Source organism: Dreissena polymorpha, chromosome 1 (assembly GCF_020536995.1).
Source record: "Dreissena polymorpha isolate Duluth1 chromosome 1, UMN_Dpol_1.0, whole genome shotgun sequence".
Taxonomy (NCBI): Eukaryota; Metazoa; Mollusca; class Bivalvia; order Myida; family Dreissenidae; genus Dreissena; species Dreissena polymorpha.
Window position 1 is genome coordinate 62957754 of NC_068355.1, and position 12523 is coordinate 62970276.

Here is a 12523-nt window from a genome sequence, read left to right on the forward strand (position 1 = left end):
TATTTCATTTGAAGTGTTATTAGTTTTATTAAATTGATTGATGGGATGACAACTAATTAAAAAATAACAAGACTGTTGCCAAGCAATATACGTTGTTTACCGGCTCCACCATTGTCAGAAATTCCATCCTTGTCGGAATTTTTTACTTTTATTTTTTAAATATTTGTTGCCTTAGCAACCAGAATTTTTGACATAGGAACAAAATGAAATGATGTGCATGATGTCCATATTGTCATCTATCCATGTTTCAAGTTTCATGAACAAAATATGAAGAACTTTTAAAGTTATCACAGGATTCAGAAAACCATCATTTTCAGCAGTATTTCTAGTCTAGTTGTTGCCATAGCAACCATAATTTTTGACGAAGGAACAAAATGAAATGACGTGCATAATGTCCATATTGCCATCTATCCATGTTTCAAGTTTCATGAAAAAATAATAGGAACTTTTAAAGTTATCGTAGGATCCAGAAAAATGTGACGGACAGAAAGACAGACAGACTGACAGATGGAGCACAAACCATAAGTCCCCTCCGGTGAAACCGGTAGGGGACAAAAAAATATACACAATCAGCAAAAAGTTGAAGATGAAATAATATTAATTTACAATAAGCCATATTCCAAACTAAAATATTTTAATGTTCAACAAAAAATGTCTTAATTGTTCCTTTCTTAAATACTTGTCAAAAACAGATATTTCAAAAAGAAAAAGTATTATTTCTTACAATAATTTATGTCAAAAAAGTAATAAACAATATCATGCCAAGAATTGTATGTTAGCAAGGTCGATGCCATAGAACAATGATAATTATGACATTGTTGGCAATTGATTCAGCCCTCTGTAATTATCCCGCTATCATGCTGGAACCAAGGTGGTCTCCATGACACCTGCAGAATCTGCCAGGAGCAGATAAGAGCACAGTTTTAAAGAAGGGATACAACTCATTCAGATAATTTCTAGTTCTATGTTTGTATTAGATTCATTTTACTCTGATTACAAAAGACACACATTTTTAATTTAAATATAAAGTTTCTAAGGCTCAAGAGAAAAAGGAATCCCATGTTATTTTTAAGCACTGGATACATTAATTGTTATGCAAAATTAGCAATTGACAAAATGTGAGTGTTTTTTTTTAAACAATTCTGAATAAGTATTCCTGAAAACATCACATCTGCAGGTTTTTTACCATTTTTAACTAAGACCTTACATAGGTCCCTTCCCTCACTTAAAAATCTTTAAAATTACGCAATTTTTCCGACATTTGAAATTGTAAATTTTATTGTTCAGTTTTTATTAATTATTTCCCTAATATGGTAGGCCAGGTCCTTTCCATTAACAAGTTAAAACAACAACTGGTGTATGTTTTAAAAAGAAGAATCTGTATTATTATTTTGAGATTTTTTCCAGAGCTAAGAGCTGGAAAAATTTCATCCAAATGATTCTCTTATACTGTTATGCTCCTTTCAGCTATATTGCAGAGACTCAGGTCTGTATATCTTTCCCAATATGCTACAACAAGTACCTGTTAATGGTTTATAAATATTCATCTCATGAGGTATTTTAGTAATCCTACTATGACTTATAACCACTAATTAAGATGTATCACCTAAACGTCATTGAGAGTTAAACATACAATATTTTACTCATAGTCAATCGCAAAACATATCCTTAGCTGTGATACATGTTTTAAAACCACACAAGTGTTATTTAACTGATTGCTTACCACAGTATGTTGCTATTGGTTTCAGTGGCTGCTGATAAGCCTGATATGGCTGCTGCTGAACATAGCTATTGTACATAATCTGTTGCTCCACGCCATACTCATAGTATTTGTTAGCCACCATTGTATTACAATCTTCTCTGTATTGTTAAGTTCACTTAAAATAACTATCACACTCCTCTCCGATTGGTCACTGCTGCATATTAACCTCCCAAAATATTAAGTCTTTAGTACATAACAATGTCCTTTTCTGAATAACAATATATTCCTCACAAAGTTGTTTTAAGTAAATATTTTTTACTCACTTATATTAACATCACATCTAAACAACGTAACTCAAAGTGGTTTTGCAAAGCTATTGATGCGAATGTGCAAGTCAAGAGCTGGGAAGAAATCTTATACCATAACTACCAGTACTTAGCTCCACCCCTCTCCTAAGATGACAGGCATGCAACCAGCCTGTAGTAAGCTACAACAATACGTGTTTGTTATCCAATTAGCCAGCTAAGTGGATTAGGGATAACTCCAGGTATCCCCATATGACCCCTCACTTTACAATGAATTGACACCTTATAGCTACAGGCCTGTTACACAAACCAGGGTCACTTAACACCTTGCCAGATCTGTGGCAGCATCTCCTGCATACACCCTGCAAACAAGGTCTGCTACTAAGTAAACAGGAAAAGGCATGGGAATAATTGCTGAAATCGTTATTTTTAATATGATTCTCATGTTATCAAAATATGTTTCATTGAGTATAATAATCTCCATTCACAAACTGCGCAGTGATTGGAACTGCGGTGTTTCATCTAACTGTTGATTCATATCTTTTAAGAACCAACAATGGCACGAAGGAAGGAAGTTGTTGACATTAGTCAAATATTGCCTTTTTGTCACCATATTCTTTCAATTATTTCTGTAATTGTTGAAGGGCTCTTAATACGGTGCTTACAACTCAACAAGATTGTTTTCAAGTTCTGTAGAACCATTTGGAGCACATACATCTCTGACCACATGAAAATGCATGGAAACAGTACATCAGAACTTTGACATTATTTATTACAAATCCAATCACTGTGCGGATGTAATATATTTTAGATTTTTACAATCTATCAAGTGGGTCTTAATTTGTAGAAAAAAATGAAACCAACAACAGTTAATGATATTATAAAATTACAAGTTGACTTTCACTTTTAATATCTTTTGCTTATTATTTAACATTTTTTATCTTATAACACCAATACCTAACATACTATAATATCAAATATTTATTTCTAGTAATAAAACTGTAGGATGTAGATGATTCCTATAGGTGTTTTAGCCAGTAGTGACTGTCCTGTACAATTATCACCTAACAACAGCATCTCCCAGTGGGTGGAGCATTACTGACACCCTGGTGTCATATTTATTGCATGCGTATTGTTGACACAATATGGCCCCAATAAAATCACTAAATACCGATCATATTACTTATCCATGCATTGTTGCCAGATATTCCTTAAGTTTGATTAGTATAATATCCATAAATGTAGCAATTATTACAGCATCATAATTATAATGAAATATAAAATATTGATTGTCCCGTCAATTAAACTATTTTATCATTTATATCATAAATAAAAATTAGGCATTGTGTCATTTATGACTGTCTACAATGCATTATAAATGTAGTGTTATTTAATTATTTTCAAAATTAGCATAACATCTTGAGTTAGTTTAGTAGCATAATATTACAATAATTTTTTTTTTTTATAAATCACATTAGTCATTAGATTTTTATAAGGGACACGTTTCTAATATAAAATGCACTATTTTACCATAGACTGGTAAGAAAACAAATTGATAAATAAAGATGTTAGTGTTTAATTCTTTTTATCATAATCTAAAAGAAAAATACAGGACAACAAGATTGTCTGGTCTATCTTGATTTTAAATCTGTTTAGCCCCAAGTTGTGACTGTAATTTAATCAGGGATCAAACAAGGAACTAAAGGGCCAACTATCAAACCAAAATCTGACAGTCTCACAAACTGCATTGGACATTGCTAAAAAAAAAATATTAGTGTGAAATAATATCTGTTGAATGGAAACACAAATATTAACTTTATTATAAATAGCACAATGAAATGGGGTCAGAGAAAAAAAGGCATATTTTACCATAAAACAGCTTGGAAGAAATTGGTCAAACCATTCCATTTTAATATTCAAATAACAGCAGCATATAGAGTACTTGAAACTGGCTGGTCACAATCACTAATCACAGGCTTGTTCCTGGCACCCCTACAGTTGTTCTGTATTGTACTAATCATAAGACCATTGGCCATAATGCTCTGAGGTGAGAGATCAAACAAATCGATGCCAAACAATGGTGTGGGACACATCTTCCCAGTCCATGTCTCACCTCCATGACAATAGCTAGTTAGGAGGGCTGGTCATATGGTCACCTCTGGTGTTCCCTCTCTCTCTGTGGTCAGTCAAGGGCCAAAGGACCAGATTAAGGGCACATGTCCACTTGAGGTCATCTTGATAGGGAAAGGGCATTTGGGGGAAGACCTCAATGATGCTTGGACAGTGACTTGTGATGACAAGAATATGATACCACAATTGCGAAGTGGATGACAATGATACTTGAAGCAGGAATTGTAATATACAACAAGTTCTTGAGTGTCATGTTGACAACTGCATTATATTACTGCGTTAGAAAATAACAGTTGTGTATATTACGTAATTTGCTGTCTAAAGACTTGGCTACAAAGAGACTATCAATGTAAGAAGACACAATCAAAACACTGCTGATATCTATTATCAATTAATCTATTTAGTAACATATTGTTTTAAATGGTTAATTGTAAGTAAATTAAATATATTCATCACTGTTATTGTAAAAACATCAGTATCTGGAGATAATTATAATGATGTCTGCCACAAAAGTCAGTATTAAATTTAAACAAATTGCAGTGCACAGTTTTGTTTAGCTAAATTTTACATAATTTGATGTGGAACTACAATAAGACACTTGTTAAACAGTGAGTAATACTATTTACTGGGTGAACCACAAAATGGGTGTGTTCAGCAAGCTATTGTTATCTAGTTTATAATCATAGTTGTCTCCGACAATGCTCTAATTTTCACTTGTCTGATCCATACATTGTGGTATGAGTTGATGTGTCTGCTGCACTTCAAAAGGATCATTGTGCATGGCATTCAATGGAGGCACCAACACTGCCATCTCATAGTAGGCGAAATATTAGTAACTCATATTTGCCATGTTTTGCTGATACCTTGTAATATTATCTCTCTTCTCCCACTTAGTGAAGTTTCATTTACGCTTTTTGATCATTGTTATGCTAATGACAAAGATGTCAACAAGGATGATGATCCTAATAATGCAAAAGAGACAATGATGATATTGTTGTTACGACGATGATGATAATTGAAATGAAAATAATGGTGACATCGGCAATGCGCTACATTTTTTTATTTAACCTGGTTTCCTGGCATCAGATGTGTAGAGAGAGGCATGATTCATCCTTCCCTCAAAAACATTGATGAATGAAGTTTAAAAAAAAAAAAGTGAATAAGACAAAAGCAGTTGGAGTATTGAATGAGCAAAGGAACAAAAAGCCAGATGAGATCTGTGGTACACAGAAGGGTAGGACCATTCATGATGACCATGGTGGCGCACTGTGATGTGCCAGTCCAATGCAAAGGGCTCGTTTTCTCATGGTTTTAGTGAATGGAAACCAGTGGCCAAGAAAATACTAGGATCCATAAAACAGATGAGTTCATTCTTCTCCACACTTTTTGTTTTCAGCACATTTGAAGACAATGCGCAAACAATCAAAAAAGAAAAATTCATTTCAGCTGAATTTAAAGCTCAGTGAACACAAAAATTGACATCCTTTAAATGTCCCTAAAACAATGCAAGTTATTCAGTGTTTAAAAGGACATGGAAACAATAGGTTCTAGTTACTTTTGAGTCTTACTTGAACAATAGCCGTGTGTCCTCATTGACTGGGTCCCCACATCAGATAGGCAACACACTGATGGGGCCTGATTGAGTACCTTAGATCCTACCTGATGGGATGGGCTTAAAGTTATGATTTCAGTAGGGATCAATTGTTAAAGGGGCCCATTGTCTTTTTATGGATGGGACCCATTGTGCGCCTGCCCTGGACATCGATTGATTGATAAACATCACAAAAGGCCATTTTCATTTGTCTGTGACCATAAAGGTGCCTCTAATTTTTTCCCCATTAAACTATTATGAATTGACCATTGTAAACAAAAGACATTCAAAAGCTTGTACTAGCAAAACAAAAAATATTTTTCATTTTATGTCTCAATTGTTGTTTGTTTTATGTTTCACATAAAGCACTGGACATAACATTTAAAAATTAATAAAAACAAGCGAATTCGTTGAATTGATATCCCCGCCAATATGCTTCTGGACACAATATTGTTACATTTGACACTCAAAAAAGCATTTTTTCAAGATACAAAGGGCCACAACTCCCTTATTAACAGATGGTGTACAATGCCATTTGGCGTGCATCATCCTCTTATCCAAATATATACTCATACCAAGTTTGAATGAAATCCGCAAAAGCACTTCCAAGATATGGCTCCGGACAAAAGTGCCGGACGGACGGAAAGATGGATGGATGGACGGACAACGCCAAAACAATATCCCTCCGCCTATGGCGGGGTATGATAAAACAAGAGCTGTCTTCATCGGAAGACATATGCCCCCGAAAAACGCTTTTTTCAAAACCTAAACGCAGATTTCTAAACCTAAACGCGAACCCAAAGTTCAAGGTCAAGGGGGTCAAAATCTTTGTGCGTATTGAAAGTCCTTGTCCATATACACATGTATACCAAATATGAAGGTTACATCTGAAGCGACATAGAAGTTATAAGAATTTTTCGAAACCTAAACGGAAAAGTGTGACGGAAGGACAGATCACTATATGCCCTCCTTCGGGGGCATAAAAATGACAAAATCACATCAGCATTATTTCCAGCATTATACACAAACAATAGCAATATATTGAATAGTATATTTTTCATGTAAAACATGTAATAAACTATGACAACTCAGCACTTTAGATTGTAAGTTTTGCGCTAAAAAATCCAAATATAGGCTTTACTGAGTTAAGAGGCACCATTAAAAGCTAATAAAGTGACATTTCTGTCACATCTTTAGATAATGACAATTACACTTGTTCATATTTGTTCTTCAATCAAACATTGTCAGCTTAAATGATGGATAGATAAAAGTGAGCAAACAAATTAGCAAGAAACAAACAAGCACCGGGAGTAAAGATAATGGCATTTAAGGAGTCTCCATTACTGACATATCCCTCTTTTTAAGCCACACATTTGCTTTGTACAATTGTGTCATCGGTTAATCTAATCAGAATTATCTACAGCAATTATCTGTGTTAGGTTAACAATTACTAAAAACAACCTTACACGCTGCAGAAACAATAAGCAATGGTAACATCTTGTTTGAACTACAATGCACTGAAGATAAAATCAAAACTTTTGTTTTAAAATGTTACTTTAACAGTTTAAAAAGAAACATTGGAGAGAAGTTTCTTCAAAATCTGATTAAATCGCTAAAAGATACCCTTTATGTAAAATGTCAAGATGGTTCAGAAGGAAATACAGACAATGTTAATGTTTAAATGGCCTTGTCTTGATTTTATTGAATGAAATCTGATTAACAATGCACTGAATGACTTCAATAAATATGCCTGACAATGCGATCAAAGTAATTTAACGCTATAATTAAATGATATTTGAGTTATTCACCATGTAATAGAAGCCTTACATACTATACCTAGATAACATTGATCATAACTAATTTGTTTAATGGGTAACATAGCAATAAAGGTGATCATATATATCTTTAAATAATTCATCTTAAATACACTATTATAAAACAAATATATCAGTTATTTATACTTTAGACATTATTTTCATTCTTTATATCACTTTTTTCAAATGTGTGGGAATTCGACCAAACACCACATTAAACTTAAAGAGGCCAATAATAAATCTCTCAGAAAGAATAAGACATGTTCACCACCAGAATGCAAACACTGAAAATAATTGCGTTATTAATCAGGATTTGGAAAGGCGTGAAGTGCTGCGGACAATACAACCAAGTATGTTGTTTCGGAAACATAAAAACCTATACACTTGAATCTGGCTTTCGAGCGACTACTGTTTAAGTGCTAAAGCTTATTTGCCTCTTCAACACATAATAATATAAATTGGTGTTTTCCGCATTATTTCACCAATTGCTGGTGCGACAAGAGAACATGTTTGCGCAAATGTTTGCATAAATCCCCACAGGCTGTTAGACAAGTCTTCAGACTTTCCAATGGACGCCTGGCACCAGGATAATTAGGAAACTTTAAACAAATCTTTGATCTTTGTAATTTTATGATCCAATGATACTTCTACAAGACAATACCTTTATTTCTGTTGTAATTGCGATTTGAAAATCCTGTGAGAAAACGACCCCAATCAGGGAAGAAGTGTAATCACTTACAGAAAGTTATTAGGAGAAAACTATGTGTCTTATTTATAAAAGAAAATTTGTAGAAAACATTAATTAACTATTGCAATTTAGTTTCAATGAACTTGTTTTTGTCAATCATATCGCCATTAAAGGCAGATCTAAGACCTCAGTTAATTAATTACAAAAGCAAAACAGAGAATTTCAGTATGTGCATAAAGAATAGACAATTTTAATATATGATCAAGTGAGCTTCTTAGTGTGCATCCTACATATACAAGCACATTCAGACACACAAATACGTATAAAATTGTGATTGTATCACAAACACAGAGCATAAGTTCACTTTAGACAGCATGCTTTTAACTTAATAAATAAAAATGCAGTAAAATTAGTATATTTAAGTATAGAGTAAGTAACTATTTATCTCATATATTTTTCAAGGATAATAACTCCCCTGCAAACTAATTTGTAAAACACAGCTCTGAATGCAGTTGTGGTTCTTTATCAATTTACTGGCCACTTAGCATATGGAAGACACTGCATACTGTGAAACCATTATTATTCGTCAGACATTAATTTTCATCTTTTTCGTCCTTCGACTGATGGACGAATTCAAGATCCTAACCAACAATCATGTCCCATATTTGAAACAAATAAGACTGAATTACCGTAGGCATGAGGCATTTAAATCCAGCGTAATCCACGCATATACACAGGGCTCGAAATTAACACTCGCACAATCGCAAAATGCGAGTAAAAAAAGATTGCAAGGTAAGCTATAAGCCACTAGTATTTTTTGCAAGTAAAGAAATAGTGAAAAAAAAACCGAGTTATATTGCTTAATGCGTTCGACGGCGTGAACGCTAAACTGTAGGTCAATTTTTTGAACGTCCGAATACTCATATGCGGAAAGGGGCACCTTGTTTGTAGACTGGTATACTTATAGTACAGATACCCGGATGGTATTGATACAAAGAACATGAAACAGTCGACTATTCGCACTCAAGTTAAATCCGGTTTTGACACAAAGGGGTGTACATTATACAGTGTACTGACAACTGACATTTCCTGTAAAACGCCAATGCAATAAGGCTGTATCGAATGCGTCGACTTCGTTTAGGTATAATAGTGTTGATTAGAGCTAATTGTTAACAACTTTATTACCCATTGTGTGTATTGTGTTTTTCAGGGGTGTTGCAGATTATACAGCCAACACACGGCGAATCCGGATTAAAGACAATACTATTAAACGCAATTAAAATATGACGATGTGTGATCAACACCTGACTTAAATATATTCTGCGCTTTTATTACAAATTAATAAAGAACATATTGATTTGCGTTTGGTTGTTTGGTTTTAACTGCATCTACTATTTTTGTACATATACATAAAAATCCGTACCTTTGGTTTTTTTATAACAAAAACTTTTTTTTTTTATAGATTTTATACTGTTGTTTATCAATAAATGCAGCGCTCCATTCAGAAAAAAACAACACTTAACAAACTAGATCCTCTTTCGTATAATAGAACAAATTGTTTAAAACACTCGATAACGGTTATTCAGTCCCACGTATCCACTAATCATAACATAGAACGTGTCAATGACATAAATAATAAGGGACAGTTACTATCACCTGAAATAACAGACTTATTAATTGGCAAATGCCAAACAAGGCCCACCTCCTGCAAGTAACTACCAAGTGTCACCCCTCTATCCCCAGCATAATTTTTTCGCAACCGCATATTACATGTATTACATGTATTACAAACATTACAAACAATTCGAACACTTTTTTTTTCAAAACCAGAAATGGACGAATTTAAGTGCTGACGAAATAGTCATTTTTTTTTAAAAAGGACGAAATTTCGTGCTGACGGAAATAAATGGTTTCACAGTAGATCTGCTTTCTTTACATCAATTCACATTCTGTTAATATTTAAATTCATCTTTGTGTTAATGATCATTTATACTTGTTGTTGTTTGTTAAGAGAATTATAATGTTAATAGAAAACTATTAATTTTAGTGTTTTTTTAACAAGAGTTGTTGTTCTTGAAAACTCTTCAGCTCACTAATAATCAGACAAACAACCACCGTGTGATCTGTTGTCCATGAATATCCAACTTATTATTATGATTATTATGATTAAAGTAAAACATCAACCTTTAATACAGAATAAGACTTTCAGTTAAGCATAGTGATTAAAGCAAGACCATATTCCCTTGGGAAACATTTTATTCCACAACAGTTTGCAAAACAGGAAACAAGTAAAGATAGTCAAGTTGGTTATCCCTAAATCAAACCAAATTGAATATATCTCTATTATTGAGCTCTGGCGCCTATTTCATTGTTTTCGTCACTGGAAATAACCAACAATGCTTACACTGTTAAGATAAGATGATTTAAAGGTACCTGGCCAACAAATTGGAGGAGTTATACCACAACTGGCTGACGCTAACTACTGAGGCTAACATGTTGAAACAATACAGTTTTTGCTGATTTTTAGACCATCCTAAATTTGCGGTCAAGTAAAACCTTTACCAGTCAAGGTACTTTTATTGTCTTTCTGCGTATGTGTTTCAAAACTGGCAATACGAACAATATTATGACTTCAAATGGAACAGGTGAGTACTAAACCATTTCATGGGCCACAGAAGACTGGTTACTGAATATCAAAAGTTAAAGTGCGGTTGAATGTATGATAGCTGCAATTTTCCAGCTATTTGGTTGTTACTGTAGATTTTTCAAATTTATGTGGTATTGTATTGTGGGTGGAAGCGGTAGTACCCGGAGGAAACCCCACCTGTCTGGCATGGTTTGTAACCATCAACAAAGTCACATACTGCCGAAAACAGAAATTGAACCCCCGATGACTTAGTAAAAAGCAAGTGTACCAACCACTGCACTAGTCGGACAGCCTAGTTTGACTGGAGGCAAAGAGCTAAACTTTATTTGCTCAACAATTAGTTCTGATAACCTAGCAGCCAAGAAAACATTTTCCAGCAAAAATAACGCCACTGACGAAACTCATTAGGCCACGACTTTTATATTTCTTGGTTTACAAAACCGCCGACCCTAATTTTTGGAAAATGGGAAAAAAAATAAAATCGGAAAATCGTCTTTTTTTTAAATATTTTATTCCCGACCGCACTTCAAAATGAGCGAAATGAGAAAAAAACGATCCGGTTTGAGTACGGTTGCGAATAAAATCAAGTAAGTACAATCAACGATTGGTTCACATAATTATATTGCAGAGATCGGGATATTTTGCAATGTGACACATTATGTACCAGTCCTTTTATGGGCACTTCTCAAAATTTATTTCGGGTAAAAATTACAGACAATAAGAAAATCAGCGTCAGTCAAATGTCGACCCCATCAAAATTTATTTCCGTGTCTGTGACGCAAATATATTGTTTAACATGTTAATTATATTAACAAACCCGATAGTATTTGATAATAAGTATAAATAATCCAATAAAACACTGCCATTATTTACGATATATGTGTTTAGGAATTTTGTAAACACGTCCGCCATAGTTTATAGGAACTGTACAGAAAGTTTGGAAATCGGAACAAATCGGTATATCTCGGAAAATCATTGATAAATGTATTTGTCGTTTCAATGCTTAGGGCCGAGTAACTTCGGCAAATCGGAACTCAACTTGTGTAAAACACTAGCTCAATTAACCGTTAAACTCCGCCTCCGTTCTCTGCAAAAGATTCGAAGGCGGAGCTATGCACGTGCTTTTATTAAATTGGAGGATTGCAATTGAGAAACAAACACACGATTGGTTCGGCATGTTGATTGCTAGACAAAGGAAGCCAATTTTTTCGGCGCGAAATTTGTCGCTTTATTGCTTCCGACAGAAAGCGGCTTTCCTTTGATGACGTCAAACTGTCAATTCACACAGACTGCACATTTTCGGAAGACGTTAACTGACTCCTTGTTTACAATTCCAGTAAAAAAAACACTTGCTAACATTAAACTTTGGATTAAATTATCAAAATAAAGCAAAAGCGAAGTTGACAAATATGATTAAATTAATTCGCGTCAGTTCAAATAAGACGTTTTGCGTTGTAAATCAACGAGTTTTCATGACAACAACAACTTTGACAAACATTACCGCGATGACGCATGGATCGATCTACCTCGATTTTTTTTTCATGTACGATCTCATAAGTCGAGTAAGAGCAAACACATACCGGGTAATTTGTGTATGAGTAGTTTATCTTATATAAGATTTATGCAACGGGCATCGCATTGCGTAA

The 12523-nt window shown here is 34.0% G+C and overlaps 1 protein-coding gene across 14 annotated transcripts in view; it reads right to left on the bottom strand.

The window, feature by feature from the left end:
- LOC127832026 (transcription factor Sox-13-like) overlaps positions 1 to 12523 on the bottom strand; it is a 169559-nt gene that overhangs the window by 13817 nt on the left and 143219 nt on the right. The window contains exon 1 of one of the 14 annotated variants that reach the window (XM_052357256.1): positions 1724 to 2088. The exons of the other annotated variants lie outside the window; for them this stretch is intronic. Within the exon in view, the coding sequence (XP_052213216.1) occupies positions 1724 to 1844 (121 nt within the window). The 5' untranslated portion in view covers positions 1845 to 2088. Of the gene's footprint in view, positions 1 to 1723; positions 2089 to 12523 lie in introns of those variants that run through there. 14 annotated transcript variants of the gene reach the window in all.